The 14,150-nt window shown below is 51.9% G+C and overlaps 1 protein-coding gene across 1 annotated transcript; it reads left to right on the forward strand.

Annotated features, from left to right (window-relative positions):
• Positions 1-1,033: 1,033 nt before the first annotated feature.
• TCF15 (transcription factor 15) lies at positions 1,034-6,618 on the forward strand. Its single transcript, XM_037812162.1, has 2 exons — positions 1,034-1,610; positions 6,152-6,618. Exons 1-2 carry the CDS (start codon positions 1,086-1,088, stop codon positions 6,224-6,226), a joined length of 600 nt encoding a protein of 199 aa, XP_037668090.1. The 5' UTR covers positions 1,034-1,085; the 3' UTR covers positions 6,227-6,618.
• The last annotated feature ends 7,532 nt before the right edge of the window (positions 6,619-14,150 follow it).

Below are 14,150 nucleotides of genomic sequence, written 5' to 3' on the forward strand. Positions count from 1 at the left end.
CCGTCCAGAGTGGGATTGTGGGGAATGAGAGAAACTTGCATTTTATTCTGCAGGGGTGGGGTGGGGTGGGCGGGCAGCAGTGAAGTTAGCAGGGCTAGCGCCATCCCACCCCCTCACCATTTGTAGGCTGAAGGTGAGACCTCTCTCATCTGTAAACCCGGGTAATCCGCGGTACTCACTGCTACCTCGGCTCAGTAAACTGCACAGCAAGGAGTATGGCACACAGTAGGACCGCAACCAAAATGTCAGCTCTGTGAGGGAAAATAATTTGTTTCGTTCACATCTGTTTTCTCAGACTTAAAAAGCATGCCTGGCACAGAGTAGGGACTCGGCAAGTATTTGTTGAATGAATGAATGAATGAATGGCGCTACTGGTGTTCGTGTGTGCTTTGTTTTTGTTTTGTTTTTAAAGTTTGCCGGCAGGGATGTGACACCGTCCAATCCTTACTGGGAAAAATTTCAGCCTTTCTCCAAGGGTTCTTCAACGACACCACGACCGCCACCCCCTGTTTGTGCAAAATGCAGATTCCTGGGCCCCGTTCCAGACCTGCTGAATCAGAAGGGGGATTCGGGGATTTGTAATATCAAAAGCCCACTACCTCAACTCTTACGCACGCGCAAGTTGCAAAACCACAAGGATAGAATTTCAGGGCGGGAAGACCCGGGCTAGTTTCTCTGCGACCCTCTTTCCGAATGAGGGAACTGAGGCTCAGAGAGGCGAAGGGACTTGCCCGCGGTCTCCCAGAGGGTCTAGTCTGAAAACTACGAGTCCGGACGCCCGGTCAGCGGCCAGCTGGGCACACTCCACCCTATCCACCCCGGTCCCCGGACGGACCACCAGCTCCCGGGCGCCTTTCAACCTGGGGGAGCTGGACGCCGGGCGGGTTGCCATTGGCCAGGGCGCGGTGGGCGCCTCTCCATTGGCCAGGGCGACGTCCCCCGCCCCCGGCTGGGGCGGCCTAGCGCTTGGCCCCTCCCCCGGCTATAAGGCGGCGGCCGGCGGGGCAGTGGGAGCGCGCGGGAGCGCACGGCGGGGTGCGGCATACGCTGAGACGCGGCGCACCGAGGGACGCAGCCGGGTGCCCATGGCGTTCGCGCTACTGCGCCCCGTCGGCGCGCACGTGCTGTACCCGGACGTGCGGTTGCTGAGCGAGGACGAGGAGAACCGCAGCGAAAGCGACGCGTCGGACCAGTCGTTCGGCTGCTGCGAGGGCCTGGAGGCGGCGCGGCGCGGCCCGGGCCCCGGAGGCGGGCGGCGGGCGGGCGGCGGCGGGGGCCCGGTGGTGGTGGTGCGGCAGCGGCAGGCGGCCAACGCGCGGGAGCGGGACCGCACGCAGAGCGTGAACACGGCCTTCACGGCGCTGCGCACGCTCATCCCCACCGAGCCGGTGGACCGCAAGCTGTCAAAGATCGAGACGCTGCGCCTGGCGTCCAGTTACATCGCGCACCTGGCCAACGTGCTGCTGCTGGGCGACGCGGCCGACGACGGGCAGCCCTGCTTCCGTGCGGCCGGCAGTGCCAAGAGCACCGTCCCCACCGCCACAGCCGACGACGGCGGCCGCCAGCCGCGCTCCATCTGCACCTTCTGCCTCAGCAACCAGCGCAAGGGGGTGAGTGCACGGCGCCTCCGTACCCCAAGCTCGGGGGTTGGTGGGGGACGGGGCGTCTTGGGGAGCAGAATAGACAAGAGACGCTGGTGTAGCGTCGGGGAGGCGGCGTCCCCAGCCCAGGGCTTGGTGTGGAACCGAACCGCTTGCTTAATATCCCCTAACACAAGGATGCAGGGAAGCCCAGCGCTCTGGCGTGATTTAGAGAATGGAAATTGCTCATTAAGGGACACCCCCTCCAACCAAAGATGTGCTTGGATGTCCCCCTTCTGGGGAGAGGGCATGAGGGAAAAATAGCGGAAGCCATCATTTATTGAGACCTTATTGTGTGCTTGGTGCTCTCATCCTCATCTTTTTCGTTTGTTTGATTTTTACTTTCACAAGAACACTGTTAGGCAAATAAAGGTATAATGCCCATTTTATCACTGATGAGGATCTGAGGCTCAGGGAGATGAAATTTCAGGCCCGCATCTACTCAGCTGGGAAGCCAGGATGCAGGCTCTTGGGTGGCTGGGTAGTGTTGCCCTGAGCCATCCCTCACCTTGACTCAAGGAGATGGAGAAGAAAAGGGAACACACACACCCCCAACCAGAAGGCTGGTGGGCAGGAGGAGTGGAGAAGGAGGTCCCCAGAGGGCACCCAGCCCCAAAAGGGATGGAGTTTTGAAGGGCACTGTTGGGTCAGTCGGACAGAGCTGGGGTTTAGCTCCTGCCATATGTGCTAGGTAATGATGTGGACCAGGCTGGCAGGGGAGGGATGGCAGCTGAGTAGCAGCAACACTGCAGGGAGGCCCCCCATGCTGAAAGCTGGTTCTCCCTCCTGCCCAGGACCTAAAGAGCCTGCTTCATCCCCAGCCTTTCCGCCTTTCTGGCCTGGGCTATTCCTATGGCGAGGACGCCTTTCTGTGTGACGATTTTGGATTCCAGCAGCTGCCATTTACATCTGGGAAAACCAAGACTGAGAGAATCCTGACTGGCCACAGCATAACAGTAAAAGGGCCTGGGGGGTTAGAGTCAGGCCATCTGATTTTCCCAGGCTTTGGTTCTTGCAGCTCCCCTAGGTCCCCTGCGCCACCCTGTGTCCTGGTCTCAGACCACCACCTTCCAGCTCATCAGACTCCCCAGCCTGGCCTCAGTTTCCCTGAATCAGTCTTCCTAGTCTCAGACTCTTAAACTGCACTCCCAGACATGGGTCCCAGTCAGTGCCCCAGCTGGACTGGGAAGTTGGGAGTGGGCCTTCAAGGCCTCCAGCCTGGGACGTGAAGGGCCGACTGGGCCCTGGTGGTCATACTCCCTGACCACCTTTTGTCCAGTCATTTGGTTCAGCAAACCTTAACTACCCAACGGCTGCCTTAGGTTGGCACCAGGAACAAACCCAAAGAAGCTGACTGTGGGGTCCCCAGTAAGGAACTCACAGTAGGGTGTCAGGGCCAGGGCAGGGAAACAGAGATAAGGTTGCTGTGGGGTGATGCTTGCTCTGATGGGGTGGGGGTGGGCACAAAGGGACTGTCAGAGCCCAGAGGTGGCTATGGGGGGATCTCTGCTAAATTCTTGAAGGATGCTTAAGTATGGAGAAAGGCAGACGGAGGGGTAGGGAAAGGTGTTCTAGAAACGGGCTACAGCAAGAGCTGGGGTCAGAAAACATGACCTGGAGAAGGAAACGGAAGAGGTTGAAGGTGGCGGGAGCAGGGGGGGAGGTAGAGGCTGACCAGTGAGGATGATCACAGCAATCTTTATGAGCTCAAAGCACCTTTTCTGAGCACTCTTCACAGCCTTATCAGTAAGCTCCCTCAACAACAGTTTGTTATCCCCACCTGCTTAGGGATGTTGTCACTGGTCCAGAGATACACAGGCAGTGTTGGAGGCAGGATTCGAACTCAGGTCTTCCTGACTGGGAAGTGGAAAAGGTTGAGGTGGGAGGACATTGTAACTGCAGGATCCAGGAGAAGGCGTATCTGCCACTTGCCCTCCCCCACAGCAGGTAGGCTGGGGGGCTTCTCTGAAGGCCTCAGACCTGCCCCGTGGCTCACAGGGCCTTTCCTGGGCCTGGCTGCCTCCCTGGGATCTGTCTATGGGACCAAGAACCCAGCCAAATTTGGCTGCAGAAGCCATGTGCTGTCATCCCCACAGGCTCCCCTGGGAAATAAGCGAAAGGGGTGATCCCAGCCAGCTCTGGCCCCTCAAAGCCAGGTCTGGAGGAAAACTGGCTGTCTTGGGGAGCCCCTGGGGGACTCCCTCTGAGCTTTGGGGGTCAAGGCTCCAAGACCTCAGACCCTATTCCCTCATCCTGAGCCACTGCCTCCCTCCCACCCCGGCTGGTCTGGAGTTGGGGCTGCCATGGAAATGCTTCCCTGTAGTATCTTCCAGTTTAAGGAGAGGTTAGGTACGGCCCTTTATGGTAGGTAGAATTAGCAAGTGGGAGATGGGAAAGGGGTTCTTGTCTGTGCCCTGTTTTCCCTTTTGTCATCTGGGGGTGGAGGTCAGCAAGGATCATCTTTCAAGGCCCTCCCCAGTTTATGTACCCAACTTGGGGAGCAGAGATGGTACAGAAGGGCTGATGGGGTGAGGAGGTGCCATTCCCAGGTGATGTTGATAATACTTGTAAATATTTATTAAATGCTTACTATGTTCCCAGCACTGTGCTGAGGGCTTTACCTGTGTTAACTCATACTAACTCCATATATAGCTGGGGAAACCTAGGCTCAATGAGGTGAAGTCACTTGCCTGAGGTCCAATAGGGAGTCAAGTCCAGGTCGATCTGACGCCGAAGCCCACCTCCCAATCAGGGTGCTTCCCAGAGACCCTTGGCACTGACTTCCTAAGGGACAAAGAAACTGGGGCCTGAGCAGAACCTCTTCTGAGCGCTCCTAGCAGTTTGGCTTCATTTGCATTTGACGACACTCTAGGCTGACAGTAGAATTGTTTTGTCCCCATTTCATAGGTGAAGAAACTGAGGTTTTAGGGAACCAACAGTCCTGGCATTCTCGTGGGACCTGGGTCTTGGATGAGCTACAGACCTTGGGTGCCAGTGGTTCTCTCTGTCCCTGAGGACTTAGAGTGAAGGGGTGGGAGGCCAGTTTTCTCTCGCCCCAATGTCGTACCTCCCTCACCCTGCCCCCTTCCGCCCTTCTCAGCCCCTCCTACCAGAGTTTGTCTGAGAAGCCCAAGCTCCAGGCTCTGCTGGGACCATGGCCTCGGACCTCAAAATAGCCCTGCCTGTGAATGAACACGCTGTCCCTGGGCCGGGAGAGCCTCGAGGGAGGCCGGGCTCACATCTGGATGGATCTGCCCCAACCTGGGCCTGGGGATGGAGGGGGGCAGGGGCCGAGGTGCAGACCTCCCAGATGGTCAGCTTTTTCTCTAGATGGGCTGAGAATGATGCCTGATCCATCATTTCCTAACTGGGCCCTGGGGGCAGCAGGAGGGGATATAAGCACTTAGAGGGGGATTCAGACCCCATCGTGGCCTGGAAACAGGACAGATTGCTAGATGACATGGATTTCTAGCCCAGCTCTTTACCAACTGTCTGGGTGACTCTGGGCCAGTCACTCAACTGCTCCAGGCTTTAACTTCTGTGACTTCCCTCATTTACAGGGTTATGAACCCCATGTGTGAAAACTCAGACTATCTCTGGGAGGGGCAGGTAGAGACGGCCCCCTGCTCCCGCAGGGTAAGGGACCAGTGATTTCAGGGGCTGTTCCCGTTAGCTCATCTTGCATGGGCACCACTCGATTCAAGCAGCATTGTTTGGCACCTGCTGTATGCTGGGCCCTGGACCGGGGCCACAGAGTGAAGAACTGCTTTTCCCTGCCACCCCCTGAGCTCCCAGCCCGAGGCAGGAACAAGGGAGAGACTCCATCTTCCCCCTCTGAGTTTATCCCAGTGCAGTGACCCCGGAAAGGCAGAAAGTGCTAGGCTAATGCCAGAGTCGAGATACCTTTCCAGTGAGACTGGACCAGAGTGAGTGTTGCTGGCAGGGGACCTCCCTGAGTGAAGGCAGGGAGATCAGAAATCCACAGTCTGCTTTGGAAGGTTGATGAGTAGCACTGGGCATATGGTCAGGCAGTGGAGAGAACCCCTGTGGGGTTTGTTTGCTTTGCCCTTTCACATAAAATATTATGTTTTAAATTGTACTGGATTTTTAGAAAAACAATAAATCACATGGGAGAAGAAACAAAACCGATAATAAAAGTAGAGGAGTAAAAAAGTTTCCCTCCTACCCTGTTTCCCGGTCATCAAATTCCCCTCCTTTGAGTACACCCGTTAGCAATTTCCTGTGTGCCCTTCTCTAGAAGTCTCAGTACACAGAGGTGTTTGTTCAGTTAGTTCTGCACCTTGCTTTTGTCCTCAAACGGTGTCATCTCAGCAGTCATTCCCTATCAATCCATAAAGAGTTTCCTCTGCTCTCTGCTACAGAGAACTTTATTGTGTGGCTGAACTGTGGGTTTTTTTAATCAAATCCCTTATTGCTGGACCCAGAGGTTAGTTACAGTGTTCGCGGTGACCTGATCTAACCTCCTAACACTTCTTTCTCCCCTCCCGCAGGGTGGCCGTCGTGACCTGGGGGGCAGCTGCTTGAAGGCAAGGGGGGTGGCCCCGCTTCGAGTGCCACGGAGATGAGTCTGAGGCCCTGTGGCGTTTGCTCCAAGCAGAACCCTGGAGAAGGAGGCCGGAAAGCAGGCACTGGCTGGATAGGAGAGAAGACCCCAGGAGCAGAACCCATCCCCCCCTCTGGGTAGGGACCAGGGGACAATGGCCTGGGCCCATGACCCTCTGGGTAGGGCCCCTGGGACATACCAGCCCCACCCTGGAGCACTGTGAGGAGCCATCCAGCTCAGTCCAGCCCTGGCTGAGCAGAGATGAGGCAGAACTTTTGGAAAAACAGAGACTTTGGGGACAGAGGTTGTGTGTGTATATGTGCATAAGTGTGTGTGTGTATGAGAGAGTTGGTGAGTTTAAAATAAAAGGTATTTTTAAATAAAAAGATGCTGTTCCCTGCTGAGGAAGAGAAGGACCTGGGGACCTCGTAAGTCAGAGGTGGCCCCTTTTCCGGATCTAGGAAGAGGCACAAATGTCAACTGTGCTGCCCTGTGCCCTGGAAGGGGTGGGGTCTGGGGGAGGGAGAGGGAAGCCCCTCTGTGGAGGTAGAGAGAGCCCAGTTTTCCATTTATCACATAATTCTGAACAACTGCTAGGTGCCTGGTGAGGTTGGTAAAGGAATGTTAATTTTGCTTATTTTTGAATAAGGAATATATTTTTTCACGTGATTTAAAATTCAAAAAGGTACAGGAGGATAGCTGGCGATCAGGCACCTAGTTCTCCCTGCAGGCAACCTCAGTCACCAGTGTTTTGTTTTGGTTGGTGAATTCCCCCATTCCCTATGAATAATCAAGCAAATGTGGAAGACAGATGCTTTTTTCTTCCACTCTTCACACACATGGTAGCACTTTGTACACATTTTCTCCTCCTTGCTTTTTTCCCCCCTTAATATAGCTTGGCTGTCATCCCAAGCCAGTACATAAAGGGTATTCTCATTCCTTTAGTAGCTACTTGTTATTTTATTTCTGAATTCATTTTAGCCCATCCCTGTTGATGGGTTTAGGTTGTTTGCTGTCTCTTGCCATCACAAACAAGGCTGTGTATACATGCAGTTCCCTGCATGTGCAGGTGACTTTGCTGAAGGGGTGTTTTTGGCTGCTCATTGAGCACCTGCTGTATGCTCTGTGCCTGCGATACACTGTGACCCCACAGGAAGCTTGCAGGGTGGATATGATTACCCTGTCCTAGCTGAGATGACTTGGAGGATCAGTGACACCAAAGGCACACAGCTGTCACGTGGCAAGGAAAAGTTGACCTGGGATCTGTCCACCTTGAAGGGCCAAAGCAAGCTCCCTCCCCTGCCCTGGAGAGACCCAGCCCCACCCCACCTGGTTGCCTTGATTTTTCTCCTAGCAACCCTGAGAGGTGGGAGCTGGGGTTTCCCATTTGAGGAATCAGCTAAGGTGTTGATGGCACTGCTGGTCCGTGGAGCCAGAAGGGCTTGTCTCTTTCCAGCTGGGGCTATGTCCCCGTGAAGCCAGGATCAGAGACACTTGGGAGGGTGGAGAGAGAGGAAGGCAAGGAGAGGGGCCAGGGAGGCCCCAGAGCAGCCCACCACGGCCTCCTTTCCTCACCAAGGGATGCCTGTATGCCCATTTTAAAATTTATTTATGTAACACTTTTATTTAGTGTTTACTGACCAAAGTCTGGCTCTAGAGTCCACACGTGTTCTCTTGGCTCTGCCCCCTCGCTGCATGTGACCCTCTGGCTGGGCCTGAAGTGGAGCTGCCCATTTTAGATCAACAGACAGATAACCAGGCACCCTGTGTGTGCCAGCCTCCATGCCGGACACTGAGGAGGCAAGCGGGACTGACCTGTGGGCCGCGCGAACAAAACCCAAGGCCCAGGGAGAACGAGGGCCGTCCAGGTTGGGATGAGCTGTGCCACGCCCCGCTTAACTCCTTGGGTGTGAGAAGAGGCAGGAGGGTTCCGAGGGACCGGGGTCCCGCCCAGGAGAGCTTCCCAAGCGGCCTCTACCTCACTTCCCCTGTGTTCCAGGGACAGCGGCCACGCGTCCCTGTTCGGGAGCTTATTAAGAAAGCACACTGCGCTGCCAGCGCCTACCCTGGTCCAGGTACAGGCAACCCCTGGCAAAGCCACAGGATAAGGACCGCAGCCTGGAAACCCAAGAGTCGGGGCAAAGCAGACACTTGGCACTCCAAGCTGGAGGCCCACTTCTGCCACCAGATTTGCTGGGTGACTCCTGAGAAGTTGCTTGACTTGTCTGGGCCTCACTGCCCTATCTCGAACCAGCAAAAGGAGCTGGGATAGAAAGATAATTCTTAGTTTTGCTTTGTTTTGTTAAATAGTTTTTAATAGACCTTCATGCATCAGGTAAATAATTCAAGTTCTACCAAATGGTATGCAGTGATAATTGAGCTCTCCGTACCCCTCCTGCAGCCCCTCCAAAGGCCACCATTGTTTACAGTTTCTTGTGTGTCCTTCTAGAAATGCTCCATACTGATTACCGTATCTGAAAAAATATTTATAGGTCTTCTGCCTATGTTTTCATTGTAAAAAAAATTAAATGCTACAGAAGTAGTTCACCCATCCCAAAGACAACCTTGTTACCACTTTAATCCTGCAGGGTCTCTGTTAAACGCACTTAGAATGCGAACACTTAGGGTTTTCAGAAACAGTCATTTACAGCGTACCAATTTAAAACTTTTTATCAAAATATTAGACATATTCAAAAAAGTGCACATATAACCAGTGCACAACTACTTGAATTTTCACAAGCCAAGCACACCTGTGTACCCAGCGGGCAGCTCAAGAAGGACCATGATAGCAGCATCCAGGAATCCCTTCTGCACTCCTTTTTTTTTTTTAATGGAATTTTATTGAGATATATTCACATACCATATAATCATCCAAAATGTACAATCAGTATCATCATATAGTTGTGCATCCATCACCACAATCAATTTTTTAACATTTTCATTACTCCAAAAAGAATAAAAACAAAAGTAAAAAAAAAAACACCCGAAACATCTCATAATGCCTCTTCCCCCCATTATTCATTTACTTTTTGTCCCCATTTTTCTACTTATCCGTCCATACACTGGATATGCAAAGATTAGCTCTGAAAGATAAAGGGAGTGTGAGGAACAAGGTTTTCACAATTACATGGTCACATCGTATAAGCTATAAAGTTATATGATCATCTTCAAGAATCAAGGATACTGGATTGCAGTTCAACAGCTTCAGGTATTTCCTTCTAGCTATTCTAATAAAATAAAAACTAAAAATGGGATAGCCATATAATGCATAAGAGTTATCTCCAGAATGACCTCTCGACTCCATTTGAAATCTCTCAACCATTGAAACTTTATTTGTTTCATTTCTCTTCCCCCTTTTGATCAGGAAGAGTTTCTCAATCCCATGATTTCAGGGCCAGGCTCATGCCGGGTGACTCCTTATACTGAGCTTTTCAATTGTACTTTCTTTGAAATAGATAACACCCTGACAGAAGGAAATAAACAGACATTAAGTCTCCTTCCCTCCCAGCCACTCTGTTACAATTCTCAGAGGTAATAACCATTACTAGGGTCTTATGGATTCTTTCAGAGACAATCTTTGCATATACAAGCAAATTACAAATAATGTTTCCCCCACAAGTGGTAGCACTTTACACTCTGTTCTGTACTTGGATTTTTTTTTCCCCTTAGCAATACATCTGGGGGATCCCGTTAGCATATACAGAGCTGCCTCATATTTTTTTACAGCTGCATAATGCTCCACTCTGCATATCTTGCTGCTTGCTGTCTTCCTTGAGCCTCGTTCCTGGGTAATCGGCAGCAAATGTCCATGAGCTCTTGTATGCTGCAAGGCAAGCCCAACACATGTGACTCGGGAGATGCTCAGCTATGGACCAGTACCTCCTTCTCCCTCCTACTCCCTCACACCAACTCACACTATCCTCCTTCAGGATGGGCCAGCCGAGCCAGGCTTCTGCAGGCTCCCTGAGTGAGGCCGACTTGGGGCCAGAGGAGTATGGGAGCCCAGGAAGGAGAAACCCAGGACCTTGGGGGTGAAGGACCAACTTCAGCTGCACCACCTGGGAGCGTGAAAGGGAAGCTAAATTCCAGGCTGCACCCTCCATCCAAACCCTCTTGGACACAGGCAGGAGATGGACCTCAGAACTCATCATTTCACAATGAGTCTGAGCCAAGAGAGGGGATATGATCTTCCTAGGTTCCCCCAGTGAGGCCTCCTACTGGGTCAGGAACCCTGGTCTCCCACCTCTTCAGGCAGGGCTCTCTTCTAATTTCACAGCTGCAAGTAGGAAGGCCTCGGAGGTCACCCATGGTCATTGGGAAAATGAAGCCCAGAGAAGGACAGCGATGAGCCCCATTTGCACAGCATTTGGAGCTGAGCAGAGCTGAGAATGCAGAACTCCTTTCTTCAGCCTGGGCTCCCCGGCCAGGTTACATTCTCCTCATTGTCCAGTCCACTTCCATTCATGCATCTCCTATTAGATTCAAAATTTAAAACATCATAAAACAGTGCTGAAAATGTTGGCACATTTAACACAATTGACTCTTAACATCCTCACAGGCACATGCACAAGGCAGTATCATGAGTACATTCACTAACTGGAGGATTTACCAAATTATCAGCTCAAAGGATATATGTGTAAAGTTGAGCGTCTTCATTCAACCATGTTTTCCTCTGTCGGCTACTATGTGTTTTACTTCATGTAGGAGTGATATTAAAAGTCTAGAACTGGACAGCTAAATGCAATACATGACTTTGGGCTGCATCCTGGACTGGAGGGGAAACACACTATAAAGGACATCGCTGGACTATTGACAAAATTGGGATGTGAACTGTAGATTAGATAAAAATGTTGTCACAATGTTAAATTTTCCGAATTTGCTAGCAGTATTGCAGTTGTGTAAGAGAACAGCCTGATGCTTAGGAAACGCCCTGAAGTGTGAAGGGGTGGAAGAGCATGATGTAGATCATGTATCCTCAAATGGATCAGAAGAAACCATTCTCTGTGAAAGACAGAAGGATAAAATAAATGTCTCAAGCTGTTACAAATGAGTGAATCTCTTCTAGACACATACCCTGAAAAATGGAAAGCAGGGACTTGAACAGATATTTGCACACCGATGTTCATAGCGGCAATGTTCACAATTGCCCAAAGGGGGAAACAACCCAAGTGTCCATCAACAACAAATGGATAAACAAAATGTGGTATACACATACAAAGGAATATTATGCAGGTGTGAAAAGGACTGAAGTTCTGATACGTGGGACAACATGGGTGAACTTTGACTACATCATGTTGAACAAAATACGCCAGACACAAAAGGACAGATATCGTAAGAGTTCACTTATATGAAATAATTAGAATAAGTAAATTCATAGACTCGAAATCTAGAATATAGGTTACCAGGGACTGGGGTGGAGTAAGGAGTTGGGAGGTAATGTGCATTGGTACAGAGTTTCTGTTTGGGATGATGGAAAAGTTTTGGTAATGGTTGGAGGTGATGGTAGCACAACATCGTTAATGTAATTAGCACCACTGAATTACATATTTGAATGTGGTTAAAAGGGAAAATTTTAGGTTGTAGATCTGTTACTAGAATAACAATTAAAAAAAAAATCATAGATGTGTATAACACAAACAGTGAGCCCTAATGTAAACTATGGACTATAGTTAAGAGTATAATTATAAGATGGTTTCATCAGTTGTAACAAAAGCACCACACTAATACAAGGTGTTAATAATAGGGAAAACTGTGCACATGAGGGGTATATATGGGAACTCTGTGTTTTCTGCATGACTTTTCTGTAAACCTACAACTTCTTTTTTAAAAATTAATAAATTATTTTTAAATGGGTGAATCTGGGTAAAGAGGATATGGGAGTTCTCCGCACTATTCTAGCCTCTTCTCTGCATGTTTGTAAATGATTCTGTAAAATGAAAATTAAAGAGAAGTTGAGATCTTGGCCCACTAAGACGTGAAGCCTGCCAAATGGTCTCCTGGCCCCCTCGGTCCTTGGTTTCAGCTGGTCCTACAGAGGACGGGACACACCCCAGTAGACCCAGGCATCCTTGCCCCACTACTCTCGGGCCCCCAAGCCCTTGGGAGGCTAAGGTGGTCCCAGCCCCAGAGCCTCCTGCCACTGTGATTTATGTCCCTGTGAGCCTCGGCAGCTGTGAGCACGGGTCCCACCAGGCGGCTGGCTGGGGGGCTGGGGGGTGGCGTTTGCTCCACAGCGTGTCTAATCCAGACCAGACCTGCAGACCCCACGGGCCTGGGATCAGGCTCCCAGGAGGCTAGGGTCAGAGGGCAGGCCAGCAGGGCCTGGAAACTGGGGAGGGGCTGAAGGTGGAGCAGCTGGAAGGCAGGAGACCTGGGCCTGGCCTAGCTTGGCCACTGCTCCTGTGTGACCCAGAGTAGGTGTCTGTCCCTTCTGGGCCCTTTTTTCTTTATCTCAGCACAACCTGCACTTGGTGGATCAGAACGGGCTTTGTGAACTGGGATGGCTGACTTCATAGAAGGAAAGGCTGGCAAAACTTAAGATATATACTTTTTTAATGCCCAGATCCTCCAGGCTTGGAAAACTGCCTGCCATTTTTACTATGTGCCAGAACATAAATGAACTGATACAGTCTACTCAAATTTTATTAAGTATATACTATTATTGTCCCCATTTTACAGATGAGGAAAGTGAGGCACAAGAAGTTTAAAGAACTTGCCTAAGGTCACAGGGCAGCTTATAAGTGAGCAGATTTGAATCAGGTGTTCCGGCTGCAGAGCCCCAGGTGGCCTCACCGGTACTTCCTGGTCTTGGGAAGGTCCAAGGGGACCTGGATTCTCAGAACAAGACAGGAAATGGCATATCCCTCACCCCTGCCTCAGCACTCCCAGAGGAGCCCAGGGCCCAGCCTGCTCTTGGAATGTCTAAATGGAAGGGCCTCTGGAGCCCATCGCCCAAACCACTCTCTGGCAGGGAGCCCGAGGCCCCCGGCAGGCGAGGCACATCCCCCATGTCACACAGTGAGTCAGAGATAAGCAAAGTCAGGTCCCAGGTGTAGGGGTCGCTGGTTCCATTCCCAGAGAGCAGTGAGAAGAACAAGAGTGAACAACGTGGATGGGGACTCGCTTGTCTGAAACGCCACTCTGCTTGATGCACGTGGATGGCCTCACTTGACCTTGCAACAACCTGCACATGCAGGTCCTGCTGTGGTCCCACTTCATGTACTAGAACACCAAGCCCGTGGCCACACGGCTAGACAAAGGCACAGCTGGGATTTGAACCCAGGCCCTGAGTGCTGTAGCTTGTTTCCTCCTCCCCACCCCAAGGAGGCAGGTGCTGTCATCATCCGCATGGCCCTCCGAGGCCACACCGCCACTGAAAGACAGGACCAGGATGGGGACCCAGGCCCACTGGGGCCAGAGCTCGCACGCTTCCCCTCTCTGCTCTGCTGCCTCTGTGCTAAATGCTGTTTGGAGCAGGAGGGAACTCTTCCCCAGGCCACAGAGCTGGGCCCCGAGCCCCGGGGAGCCCGCTGGGAGTGCTGCGCCAGGTGCAGGCCAGGGCGGGCAGGGCTCCTCTCTGTCTTGCCCACCGGGCAATCCCAGTGCCATGTACGGTGCTGGCGTGTAGTGGGCACTTAGCAGATGCTTGCCGAAGGACCGAGAGGCTTCGTGCTGCCTCACTCAGTCTGCACAGCCACCCTGCCAAATTGCAGTTACCCATTTCACAGACGGAACTCAAAGAGGACCAGTGGGGCTCTACAGTCAGTGTTGTGGAGACACACCTTGAACCCGGCTCTGCGGTTCCTGCCTGGAAGCTTGAAATATACTGGCAACAGCCTTTAACTATGGAGGAGAGAGGGATGGGCCTAGGGCCTAGGGAGGGAGAAAAGGCTCCAACCAGCAGAAAACTCTGTGGGAACGTCTCTGGCCCCCCCACCCCACCCCAT

This window comes from Choloepus didactylus, chromosome 19 (assembly GCF_015220235.1).
Source record: "Choloepus didactylus isolate mChoDid1 chromosome 19, mChoDid1.pri, whole genome shotgun sequence".
Classification (NCBI taxonomy): Eukaryota; Metazoa; Chordata; class Mammalia; order Pilosa; family Megalonychidae; genus Choloepus; species Choloepus didactylus.